The sequence below is a fragment of the Canis lupus genome, chromosome 9 (assembly GCF_011100685.1).
Source record: "Canis lupus familiaris isolate Mischka breed German Shepherd chromosome 9, alternate assembly UU_Cfam_GSD_1.0, whole genome shotgun sequence".
NCBI classification, from domain to species: Eukaryota; Metazoa; Chordata; class Mammalia; order Carnivora; family Canidae; genus Canis; species Canis lupus.
The window spans coordinates 52,785,480-52,798,746 of record NC_049230.1 but is presented as its reverse complement, the minus strand read 5'-3'; the positions used below and the strand labels follow the sequence as shown (position 1 = coordinate 52,798,746).

General features: G+C 49.2%; 1 protein-coding gene across 8 annotated transcripts in view; it reads left to right on the top strand.

Moving 5' to 3' along the window:
• Positions 1-13,267, top strand: part of PRRC2B (proline rich coiled-coil 2B) — an 87,559-nt gene that overhangs the window by 21,356 nt on the left and 52,936 nt on the right. For all 8 annotated transcript variants that reach the window (XM_038548996.1, XM_038548993.1, XM_038548991.1 and 5 more), the window contains exons 2-4: positions 6,889-7,058; positions 7,845-8,022; positions 11,542-11,644. In XM_038548996.1, coding sequence (XP_038404924.1) covers positions 6,944-7,058; positions 7,845-8,022; positions 11,542-11,644 — 396 coding nt within the window. In that variant the 5' untranslated portion in view covers positions 6,889-6,943. The remainder of the gene's footprint in view (positions 1-6,888; positions 7,059-7,844; positions 8,023-11,541; positions 11,645-13,267) is intronic.

Sequence of the window (13,267 nt, the reverse complement as noted above, 5' to 3'; positions counted from 1 at the left end):
AGTGAGATCATGATAAAGGTGTGATAGCAGGGGCTCCTGCTCTGGCTAGGCCCTGGTGGAGGGAGAGCTGAGCCTGTGTGTGGTCCAGGGAGTCAGGATGGGGCTTATAAGCCCAAGTGTGCAGAGGAGGAGGCTGGGGAAATGCTTTGGTCCCTGTTTCTTATCTTTAATTTCTGTTGCTTCCTGAATGTGCTGTCTGGGGATGGGGGGGGTGTCTTTTCTGGTGGTGGCTACAAACATGGGGACAGGAAACTCCATTATCATCCTCTTATTGTTCCTCTGACTTTCTTTTCAAGCAGCTTGCTCTCAGGGTTATGCTGTAGTCTGCAGCCACCCCTCACAGCTTACCTGCCTGCAGGTGGAAGCACTGGATAAGGCCCAGGCTCCCGCTTTGCAGACAGCCCCCAAACCCACTCCTTACAGCCAGGGGCCCTCCCAGCTGGTGGGTACAGAAGTACCAGTCCCTGCTTTTCTGACTGCTGCCCTGTAGGGAGCCTCTGAAAGCTGGAGTTGTGCAGAATGTTTGGCCCTTGCTGTTGCTAAGGGAGGCAGCAGGAGTTCCCCTGCACAACCCAGCTAGGACCCTCCCAGCTCCTGCTCCATCCTAATGCATATGTGAACCTCTTTTGCTAGAATTCGTCTTACTGTAACGTATCATTTTCCTTTAGACCAAGGGTCAGCAAACTGCAGCCCCAAATCCACCTGCCTCCTGTTTTTGTAAATAAAGTTTTATTGGGGGGATCCCTGGGTGGCTAAGCGGTTTAGCGCCTGACTTTGGCCCAGGGCGCAATCCTGGAGTCCCACGGGCTCCCGGCATGGGGCCTGCTTCTCCCTCCTCCTGTGTCTCTGCCTCTCTCTCTCTCTATATATATGTCTATCATAAATAAATAAATAAATAAATCTTTAAAAAAATAAAGTTTTATTGGAACACAGCTTGACCTTTTGTTGGTGTTGTCCATGATTGCTTCTGTGCTGCCGTGGTGGACTTGGGGCAATTGAGGTGGGGTCCTCGGCCCACAAAGCTGAACCTATCTGTCCTTTCACAGAAAACGTGTTCTGTGAAACACGGGATAGAGGGATAGAGTCTCTGTTGACACTACATTCTAGGCACTCATAATGGTAAGTGTCTGAGAATTTGAAGTAGGGGGTGTGGGGCCTCCTGTAAATTTAAGTTCTTTTTTGCCAGATGTTGGGATGTTGGTGAAAGGTGGAATTATTTCTTGATCTTGTCCCTGGATTTTGTGGCACTGCTTCTTCATGTTTGACTGAGACTTAACAAGTATACTGACTAGTGACTGCATGCTTTCTGGCCCCTCTGGTGGTTTTCTCGAGTATTTATCCAGCCTGCTCTCAGTTTCCATTCCTGTCGGATCATGCTTTTTGATATGTTTTGTGTACAGTGGGATCTTTCCATTCCTTCTATACAGAGACATTTCCCTTTTGTTCCTCCTTCACCTTGGGTTGAGGGCTTCTGTTTGTGCCTCACTGTTCTAGAGGATCATGAGTCTTCACTCAGTGACTGCACTGGGGGAGCAGGGCCGGAGTGGGAGCACACGATAGGCCCTTTCTCAGTGTTGGTGGTGTGTCCAGGTCCAGAGGGTTGATGTCTTGTAGTCTCGTGACCTGGGACAATTTACTTCTCTGTCTGGACTACACCTTGGCGTCCTCTGTAAAGCAGGGTGATGGCAGTAGCATCTTCCGGAAGCGAGGGCACGTGGGTGCTCAGCAGGGTGCCTGGCTCTCAGGAGCGGATGTGGGATGTATGGCTGCGGTGCTTCCCTGGTGCTTTATAGGCCTGCCCAGATCACCTGGCCAGGTGGGCGTCTGACATTGGCCCGAACCCAGGCCGAGTGAGATTAATCCTGTCCTCTGAAAGGGCTTTTGATAAGATGAGTGGGGGGAGGTTTTCCCTCTGGCAAGCAGATGAGGGGCAGGCTCAGTCACCTGTGTGACAGGCGGGGCTGCTGGCTGGAGGGGCGGGGCTTGGATGTTAGGTTGCCTCTGTGGTTGTTTTTGTTCCAGCAAACCCCCCTCAGGGCCCCTCAGAGTGCATCTTTAGCGGACTTGCTAGAATATGCAGACCTGCATTTGTTTTTAAATGACCTTTTCTTTGTAACACAAAGCTGTCTTCAGTGCGTTCTTGGCCTTCTTTCTTCTGCCTAATGGTGATCTTTTCGTTCAGGCCAGCCCTTTTCAGAATGCTCCTGGCTTCTCTGGCCTGCCTCCCTGCCAAGCCTCAGAGTGGCTGCTGTGGGAAAGAGTGGGATTACCACGTGGGGGGTGGGCCCAGGACCCCTGCCAGCGCGGCACCTTTGGCTGTTTCTGCTATGTATGTCATACTCAGGATACAAATTAGGTGTTATTTGGGAAAAAAATTGATTGTTACCTACAAAAGGGAGAGAAAGCTGTGGCCACAAGCCAAGCTTGGTCTGTGCACGTCTGCAAGGACCTGGTGTGCCTCAGCCAGTACTTGTCCCATGGATCCAGGTGTAAGTCAGGTGTGAATGAACACGCCTCTGACCCACTAGAAACGTGTTCTCTCCTCTTGCCCGGCTTCATGATTCACACCCACATAATTAAAAAAAAAAAGATTTTATTTATTTGTTCATGAGAGACACAGAGAGGCAGAGACACAGGCAGAGGGAGAAGCAGGCTCCCTGCGGGGAGCCCTATGCAGGACTCAATCCCAGGACCCTGGGATCATGCCCTGAGCCGAAGGCAGATGTTCAACCACTGAGCCACCCAAGTGCCCCACACACTCACATAATTGCCTGCACTTTTCTGCCATCTGATGAGACCAGTGAAGCATTGCGTGTGCGCGTGGGCATGTGCGTGTGTGTGTCTGGTAGAAACTCAGGAGATACCTGTGAGCTGTTCAAACTGCTCCTAACAGTTAGTGTTCCTGGCCTGATGTTTGTGAAAAACAAGGGGCAAGCATTGTAGCCAGGTGGGTGTAAGGCTGGGCTAGACCCCAAGGATTGGCACTGTTTCACTGGAGATGTGTGTAGTTGGGGATACCCGAATGAGTATATTTGTGTCCAGTAAAATCTGGCTTAGTGAAAGAAATGTTGATGCTCTAAGGCCAGTGTCTGTAATCTTACTTTGTAAAGGGCCAGGTAGTAAGTAGTCTGTGCTTTGTAGGCCCTTTAGGGCTCTGCTGCATATTCTTCTTAGGGCAGACAGTAACTTGTGGACTCCTGTTCTAAAGGAAACTGAGGCTAGAAGCTCCTCCCTCTGTCCTGTCCTATCGAGGGGCATTAAAGTGAAAAGTGTGCGGCCCCTCCCCCACAGATGCTGTTTCCACAGCAACTGTGGCTCTGTTGAGTTGCCTGTTAGCATCCCAGGTTTAGGTGGGAATAGAGAATCCAGTCCTGGATGAATGGTAAGAGGTGGCTACTTTGACAATAAATCATCTGTAATTCTGTGGCTCTGAGGTATTAATGCTGACGTTGTTTGAGTTTTAGAAGTGGCCGGGACTTGTGAAATCTTGCTTTGGCCCCTCAATTCTGTAGACAGGGAAACTGAGGGCAAGGGAGGCCAGTAATCCGCCAACAGGTGCAAAACTTGGTTAAAAAGTAGAAGGAGGGGGCACTTCCCAAAATTGCATGTACAGTGTGTGTCCTGTTCTGGCTTCCCCGCGGCACGCTGGTTGCCAGGGGTGGGAAGCATTTCACCTGAACCTAGTAGGCACTCAGATAGCATTTGCTGAATGGTTGGACTTCTCCTTGGGGTCAAGCAACAGCTGTTGACCAATTAACAGCCTTAGACACAATTCTAAGTTCTTAGGAGAGTGGATCCCATTTGTTCCAGGTTTTTCTGCTGCATCCCAGGCCGAGCTCAGTGCTGGGAGCATGGTAGTGCCTGATAAAAGCCTACTGAATGAGTGTATTTTCTGTTGTTGTAACCAGTTACCATAAATCCAGTGACTTAAAACAGTGCAAATGTAGGGGAGCCTGGGTGGCTCATTCCGTTAAGCATTGGCCTTCAGCTCAGGCCATTATTGCAGGGTCCTGGAATCCAGCCCCATGTCCTCTAGCTCCCTGCTCAGTGGGGAGTCTGCTGCTCTCTCCTCTCCTCTCCTCTCCCTCCTCCTCCCTTTCCCTAGCACGTGCACTTGCGCTCGCGCGCGCGCGCGCTCGCGCGCGCTCTCTCTCTCTCTCTCTCTCAAATAAAATCTTAAAAAAAAAAATTGCTGCAAATTTATCCTCTTATAGTTTTGGAGATCAGAGGTCTGAAGTGAGTCTTACTGGGCTACATAAAGATGTGGGTGGGGCTGGTTCCTTCCAAAGGGTTAGGAAGGGAGAGAATCTTTTCCTTTCTCCCATCTTCTATGGGCACCTGCAGCCCTCTTCTATGGCACCTCCCAACCATGAAGAGTGCTCCAGCCTTAGCTACTGATGCCACAGCTTTCTGACTCTGGCCTTCCTGCTCCCCCTTCTTGGGACCTTGTGATTACTGTGAGCCTGCCCACATAATCCAGGATAATCTCCCTATTTCAAGATCCTTATGTTAATCATATCACCAGAATGCCTTTTGCTGTGTAAGGTAAGGAAGTCACAGGTTCCAGGAATTAGGATGTGAACTTTTTGGTTATGTGACCTGCCACATGAGTTTGTAAAAAGAGTGCTAAGTAAACAAGTCCCGAAGTGTCTTGATCACAGTCCACATCACAGTCCACAGAATTATCTGCTCTGCATGGGTACCACCCCATTTCGGTGGGCCCTGCCCTGCCCCCTCCCTGAAAAGTAGGGCTTCTCCCTGGCGGCCAGGCTATTTCCCACCTGAGACCTTTGAAAGTGCTTGTTCAAGACTACCTTTCAGATCTAAGGTCAGCAAACCTTTTCTCCTTGTGGCGTTGAGGGCCATGTAGGGTGTCACATATTCGTTGTTTTTTAAAACAACTGTGAAAAATGATTTAAAGAAATCATTCTTAGTTTGAGGGCTTATAAAAAACACAGGCCGTTGGCTGGGATGCTGACCAGCATTTGCTGTTGCAGACTGTAAGCTCTGAGGCAGGGGCCACATGCTGCCATCACCATGGTGACAATCTCAAGGGCTGTTAATAATGTGTTGGGGGGTGTGTGTGTTTCATCTTCCTATCTGAATGATCTTTTGATTTGATAGTGTATAAATGTTAGACCTCATCCAATCCTAATGGAGAATTTCAAGTTGATTTACGTTTGAGAGCCTGTTAAATACCAGTTATTCTGAAGAAAATAAAACCCAGTCCCTGTCCCGAGGGGCTTGCTGTCCAGTGTGGGGGAAGAATGCTGCTGTTACTATGACTTTTGGACATGGAGCAGAAACTCACTGGAGCCAGCTCTGGGTAGGGAAATTTAAAAATAAAGGGGTGTGTTATGGAACCCTGGGGCACCAAAATCAGAATTTGGACACTTTGGGCCAGTTTCTGTCCTTGGTCATTTTTTGCTCCCGGCCCGTGAGGCAGACACTGTAGGGGAGGCTCTGACATGTAAGCTTCTTGGGAGCTTTGAGCACTTTGGGGCATTTGTGGTTTATGTCTTCATTAAGGCTGACTCTCCTACAGATTTCATTCATTTTCAATACTTAACAAATGAATGAAAGGATGGAGGTACCTGGTTTTGTGTAAGACCCAGCTTGGTTCGCCTTCGGCCTGGCGCTAGGCTCCGTGTGCCTGGAGTTGTGTGATGTCACTGTTACCCTTTTTCTGGCCCCATTTTGTAAGTGATCTTTGCTCCCTGTGGTTTTTATAAAGTCTTGGATCATAATATATAGGATTTTATCGTAAAGTCATCCCTAAAGGTACAGAATGCTTTACCAGCATACTGTATGTATTCTTTCTGGCCTGCGTGACTTCAAATAGGGCAAAGCAGCAAACCATGCTGTGGCTGCTACCACCAGGCGCCTTTTCTTATCACTGAATGAATGTTTGTACGGTTACCTCTGACGTCCGTATTAGCTGGATGTCCAGGTTGCTGCTTTAGCTTTCTTCCCCATACATTAACTCCAATGGGAAGTAGTGATTGCTTTTACAAGTTGATTTTTCCTGATCAAGTTTTAGGAACTATAGCCAAGAACCCATTGAGTAATAGAATAAAAGACATGGAGGCTCTTAGTCCCCAGGGCCTGCCGTGCGGCACTCACTCACCCTTGGCAGGCACACACTCAGTATTTGAATGAGTGAGTAACATGCTAATAGACTTGTACAAGCCTGTAGGAAATTAGACTGTGGCAGAAGGAAGGTGCTGCTTTCTTGGTTGTCTTGTCAAGATTTATAAGTGGAGGGGGCAATGGAGCCGGTAAGCCCCCCTCCACCTGCTGCTTCTGTGTCTGCACCCCAGAGAGCCCTGCTTGTGTTGCCTGAGCAGATGCTTTTTCTTTGGATGCTGGTTCTTTGGTTTGCACACACCCAGCTGTTCCTGAAGACTTACTGTTTTTGGTTGTTTCCCTTTGATTTGGTTTAGCTCATCCTTAAAATGAACACCCTTCCATAAGCAGGTTGTGTATCTCCTCTACTCTGCCTTATTTTTGATGTTCTGTGGATGTGCTACAAGGATGAGCAATTTTTCCATCTTGAAGAGCTGTCCTTGACTTGGCAACAGGACTCAGGGTGGAAAAGTTTACATTTCGGTGTTGCTGGTGAGCAGTCAACTCTGCTCAGTTCAGACAGAATAGGACTTCTTATTGTTGGAGGTGGGGAAGGTACCTACAACAAAATGCTCTTTAAATGTGAGTAAAGCTGCCTGTGTGTGGTAAGGGCATTTTTCTAGGGACAGAATCCAGGGCTTCCTTTGGGCCTTCAAGGAGATCTCTGATCCTTGAAGAATTCAGTCCAGTGGCTCAAGGATTCTGGTGGATTAATGTGTGCTCTCTCTCTCTCTCTCTTTTTTTTTTTTTTGCATTTTAAAGGCAGATCAGGAGCGGTGCCGAGAAAAATTTCCTTACTAGATGACATTTCATCGCAATGTCCGATCGTTTGGGGCAAATAACCAAGGGCAAGGATGGGAAAAGCAAGTATTCGACTCTCAGCCTGTTTGATAAGTATAAAGGAAAATCAGTAGACGCGGTCAGATCCTCAGGTAAGAACGGGTGTGGAGGCCAGTTCTCTATGCTTTTCTGTACATGAGAAACCCCAGGTCAGGAACAGTGAAGACCCAGAGTCCCCACCTGGTCAGACCACCTTCAGGGTGTGCAGTGGTCACCTGGCAGTTCTGGGGATGCAGAATCGCTCCCCTGCTCCTGTTTGGTGTCTGATTTCAGAGCTTGATATCCTGACTCTGCCTCCCTGGGATTGTGTCCTCCTCTGTCTTATCTCCTGGAAGCTGGGATCCTTTTCCCCACCATGGGTAGACTGGAACTTCATTTGCATTAGTTACCCTGTTTTAGGCTTCCTGGTTCTGACATTCTGGAACTTGGTGGGAAAACTTTGTACTGTCCACACATCCTGGGAGCATTTGGAGAATGTGGAGGTTTCTGCTCATGCCTGGCCTGGGGCCAGACGAAGGCTACCCTTTCCATCCTGCCCAAGCAGCCTCAGCTTGCAGAGATGTGGCTACCATGTGGGGTGGAGGTTTTTGGGCCTGGCTCCCTGCCCATGGCATAGACTCCCTGCGCCTGCACCTGTCTGCTAGTAAAAGGAAAGCCCCTGCGCAGATCTCAGCCACTCCCATGGCTCTGAGGCTGGGGCAAAGGGCTTGTAAAATGGCTGAAGCAGCTCCCAGACTGTTTGGTCTGTTTGCATGCAGGCTGCCCTTTGTGTCTGTCTTGTTGTCTTTGTCATTATTGCTTAAAGCTTGAAAGAGCAGTTGACTGACCGGCCTCTTTGCTTTTGAAACTTGTCTATCCCCACCCCTATCTTCCTGTAGTTATTCCTAGACATGGCTTACAGAGTCTCGGGAAGGTTGCCACAGCCCGGCGCATGCCACCGCCTGCAAACCTGCCAAGCTTGAAGTCTGAGAACAGAGGAAACGACCCCAACATCGTTATAGTTCCCAAGGACGGGACGGGATGGGCAAACAAGCAGGATCAGCAAGACCCAAAGAGGTGAGAGCAGAGGGGGCCGGCGTGGGTGGGGAGCTGGAGCCTCATAGAGTGCTGCCTTTCCTTCTGTAGAAGGCAATGGCAGAGCTGGAGAACCTGGGAGAACCCAGAGGAAGCTTCTTTTGCCCTGACTCTTGCTGCTTACTTGTTTCTCTCTCCCTGCTTTCATTTTTCCTGGCTTTTGGAGCTGATGCAGCACGGTTTCTATGGGCTGCCTTGTCCCCAGGGACCATTGTCCCCTGTGCCTTATTAGGAAGGGCCTCATCACCCCAGAGGAGCTTATGCAATGCCTCAGTGTCAGTTCGTGAGCCAGTAAGGGCCACTGTGGGGAGGGGAGGTGCTCGAGCACTTTGTTCTGGTGGTAGTCCCTGAATGCTGGACTCTGGCTGGGGGAGGAGGCTGTCTTCCCAGTTTCGGGGCCAGCAGCTTTCCACATAGACTACTCTAGTTAGTTGCTCCAAACGGACCCAGTTAAGAAAAACAATCCAGAATCCTCATTATTCAGGGTTGGTATGCAGCCTCCCAGTAGGCTCACACCACTGCCAGCACAGCATTTATGGGAGCCTTAGGAGGCCCAGGGTCTGGCACAAAAATCATCATTAGAGCAACAGAACAACTGTTGTGGCTGCTGTTGCGTGGTGGGGCCGGTTCTAACTCTGCCTCAGGCATGTAACCTCCCACCTGAGCCTGTGTTCAGCTCCTTCCACTGTGAGTCTTCCCCACTGGGCACCAGCCAGCCATGAGGGTGGCTAGGAGAGGGGATTTGAGATTTGTACTGAGGGGATCAGAGAGGCACAGGACCTCACGAGTAGGGCTGGCCGGTAGGACACTGCTCCTAGGGTTTGCCTGTTGGGGACTGAGAACAAAATGGTCTGGGGTCTCCTACATCTTCTTGCCCTCAATCTCTTCTTGTGCTTTGGCTGCCGATGCTCAGGATCCAGAGAGTAAAAGTGACCTAGAGTGCCGTCTTGCAACCAGTGTCCCTTTCTCTTACTGGAAATGGCCACAGTAGCTTTTTTTAGAGCAAGAGTGTGTGCATGTGAGAATGGAACTGGGACTGGGAGGGGGGAGGGGCAGAGAGAGAGAGAGAGAGCGAGAGAATCCGAAGCAACCTCTGTGGTCAGTGCGGAGTCAGGCATGGGGCTCAATCTCAGGATCCTGAGATCCTGAACTGAGCTGAAACCAAGAGTCAGACGCTCAACTGACCGAGCCACCCAGGCACCCGCAGCCGTGGCAGCTTTTGTAAAACCTCCCTGCAATTACTTCAGATAAGATGTACAGAGTGAGCAAATAATTCAGTCAAATGAACATAAAGTAGTAATAACCAAAATAGAGTCTGAAAGCTGTTTTTAGAAATTTTATAATGGTTTGTTTAGGGGTCATATAGGTTGATGGTAAGGCCTTTTAGGATCAGCCAGGCCACTTACTACTAGCTTTATGGAACCTGGGGAAATTATTTGATTTGTGAGCTCCAGGGTCCTTCTGTGAAGTAGGAATAGTACCTGGTTGGTTTCAGGAAATAGACAAGGTAACACAGGTCAGGTACCCGGTGTAGAGGATGTGTGTGGCAGGTGTCAGCTACTGTTGTCATTCTGTTCAGATGGTAGACACTACAGAGTCTATAGTGAGTTGGATATCAGGGTACATATCAGCCTAAGTGTTGAAATGCCTCTGCCACAAGAAGTTCCAGAGAGAGAGAGGACAAGGTGTCACTCCCTCCCTCTGTGGGGTCTTGGAGTCATTGGCACAGAAAGGATCAGAAGACCTGAATGAGGCCAGTCATGCTGATGCACGTCAGCCAAGGACAAGGTAAAGACAGAACACTGGACAAGGGGCTGTCCTCTGCACTGGTCTTCTGTTGCCCTGGGCCGTGTCCTCTCTTGGGGTATCAGGGAGGTAACAGGGTGAAGGCCGCAAGTGTGGGACTCCTTGCTTAGGTTTGGAGAACACAGAAGCGATACTACCTAGATTCTTCTGTTGTAGGTAGAAGGTGAAGTGAGTGGAGATCACTGGCCTTCATTTTGTAATAATGTGAGTTCCTTGGGTCGTGTAAACTTGGAAGCATGTATGTGTGTGTGTGTGGTGTTTGGGTTACTGGTGAGCCCCTGGCATTGGGGGAGACTGGCTGAGTGGACTCCTGCACTCCTTGGGTTTCATCGTGTAGAACAAGTGACCAGAAGGCTCTGGGTGAGCAGATATCTTCCTCACAGCCCCTTGTTGCTTGTGGAGTGTCTGTTGACTGCCACATCTTTGGAGGGTGCTGGGCCATAGCTTTTTATTTTATTTTTATTTTTATTTTTATTTATTTATTTATTTTTTAAATTTTTATTTATTTATGATAGTCACAGAGAGAGAGAGAGAGGCAGAGACATAGGCAGAGGGAGAAGCAGGCTCCATGCACCGGGAGCCTGATGTGGGATTCGATCCCGGGTCTCCAGGATCGCGCCCTGGGCCAAAGGCAGGCGCCAAACCGCTGCGCCACCCAGGGATCCCTATTTTATTTTTTTTAGGGATCCCTGGGCCATAGCTTTTATTTTTATTTTTATTTTTTTTGAGCCTTTTTTTTTTTTTTAAGATTTTATTTATTCAGGGAGAGAGAGAGAGAGAGAGAGAGAGAGAGAGAGGCAGAGACACAGGCAGAGGGAGAAGCAGGCATCACACAGAGAGCCTGACGTGGGACTCAATCCAGGGTCTCCAGGATCACACCCTGGGCTGCAGGCGGCGCTAAACCACTGTGCCACCAGGGCTGCCCAGCCATAGCTTTTAAACTTAAAAATATGTTTTGACGTAGCAGTTCCACTTCTAAGAACTTAGACTACTGAATGCACAAAAAGTGTGCAAAGATATGTATTAAAAAGTGTTCATCACAGTTTTGCCAGTACTGGGGAAAAAAATTGGGAACTGTGGCCCATCCAGTTGTACTGTGTCACTAAAACAAAGAGGTAGATACGTGTGTTATCCAGAAAGCACATTAGATATGTTAAGTAAAAAGCAAGTTACGAATTGTATGTGTGGTGTCATCCCACTCATGTTAAAAAAATACTATATAGAAAAATCTGCTTGGTGTTTCTCTCTGGAGGATGAGATCGTGACAAGTTCTGTGTTATATATATTTATAAATTTATTTTTACTCTGGACATATATTTCTTTTATAAGCTGGAAGAAAAATCACATCTCAAAGCCATCAGGCCCCCGCCCGCCTCGCACTGCTGGGAGCTGTTGGTCAGGAATATGGGGCTCAAGCCCCTTCCCTGGGCTGACTCAGTTTCCCTGTTGGCAACTCCTCCAGCACTTGTGTACAGTGAAGCCACCAGGTTTTGTAGGAGAAGCTCTGCCAGGGGCCAAGGACTGTCCTGCCCAGCAGATGGCAACTGGTAGGCCTCAGATGGGGCCCAGCTTCTCATGGGCTCCGCAGTGTTAGTCTGCCGGGGACCTTACATGCTGCTGCTGAGCCTCTGGAGGCTTGGAGGGGCCTGTGTGTGCCCACGCCTGCCTGACCTTGAGGCCCCCTGCCTTGTCTAGTTCCAGTGTGACGGGCTCTCCGCCGCCGGAGTCGCTGCCGCAGCCGGGTTTGCAGAGGCCTGTCTCCAGCTTACAGAAGCCGACACAGCCGAGCAGCCAGGAGGTAGGTGCTATATGACCTGCTCCCTCCAGAAGTTAGCCTCATGGGTGGCCATGGGACAGGAGCACAGGAAATTGTCAGGGTTCCCATGAGGTGACACGAATCTTCAGCTTTGGGAGAAAGACCCCAGATCCAGAACAGAGTACAAACACCCAATTTGCTTTCTGGTGACTTACTTTGAGGTGATGTCACTGGGTGAACTACAGGCTAGATCAGGGTCCCGTGGTTGTGCTCCATGGGGACCACAGAAAGGTTGGGGGTCAGGTGAGCTGAAAAACAAAATTAAGCAAGCTCCTTTACTGTCGGACTTCTTGCCAGCATCTTTAGAGACTGGTGTCTAAGAACACACTTTGGGAAATACTGATCTGTGACCCTTTATTTGTTGATGCATTTAAAGTATTCTCCCTGGGGGATCCTGGCTGGCTCAGTCCATGGAGCATGCAATTCTTGATCCTCAGGGTTGTGAGTTTGAACCCCAGGTTGGGTGTAGAGATTACTTAAAAAAATAAGGGCATCCTGGGTGGCTCAGTGGTTTAGCGCCATCTTCAGGAATGATCCTGGAGACCCGGGATCGAGTCCCATGTCGGGCTCCCTGTATGGGGCCTGCTTCTTCTCCCTCTGCCTGTGTCTCTCATGAAAAAAAAAAAAAAATCTTAAAAAAAATAAAATCTTATAAATAAATAAACACCCCAATAGTGCTTTCCTAAACAGAAAGTCAGGATTTTTTTTTTTTTTTTAAGATTTTATTTATTCATGAGAGATACAGAGAGAGAGACAGAAACATAGGCAGAGGGAGAAGCAGGCTCCCTGCGGGGAACCCGATGGGGGACTCGATCCCAGGACCCCAGGATCACACCCTGAGCTTAAGGCAGATGCTCAACCACTGAGCTACCTAGGCATCCCAGAAAGTTGGGATTTAACCAAGGAAGGGCTCATAATGTATTCAGTCCATCGGTATCTGTGGATTTCAAGGATCAGCAGGAGGATATGCTTAGCTGGGAGCTAGAAATCTAGATGAGACATCTGCAGATCTTTTAGAAGACCACAAGACGTGTAGACAGATACCTAGCATTTAGCAGCTCACTGGAAAACAACCTGCACTACTGTATTTTAGTTTTGTACTGTTCCCTGGGCAACAGAAGGTCTGAGGTGTCCTCTCCAACCACTGGGGAGAGTGTATGGCTCTGCCAGAGGGCACCCTCCCCCCCCAACACTGAATACTGAAATTAAAGAAAAAGGTAAAAGAAGTCCACATTCATGGGAAGCTCTGTATTCATTGGCCTGAATCTACAAGTGCCTGGTGCCTAGTCTGGGGACAGAGTTGAGTTCGAATCTGTCTCCTGGAATTTGAAGCTAAGAGATTGAGGGGAGCCTTGGTTGTACAGGCCTTGCTGTATGTCAGACTCCGCATTGGAGCTGCTGAAAATGTGTCTGTTCCTGTACCCCGGTGCTGTAGAGTCTGGATTAGGACCTGGTGTGGTCCTGGCATTGTTGAGAAAATCTGCTGAGGGTCAGAGCCTTGTCTTGGGACCAGCATGCTGGTCACCCTGCCCAGGGCTCAGCTCTTCCCACATAGTGGTGGTGGGAAGGGACTCCCAGTGGTTCCCAGTCCCCAGAGCCTTGCCC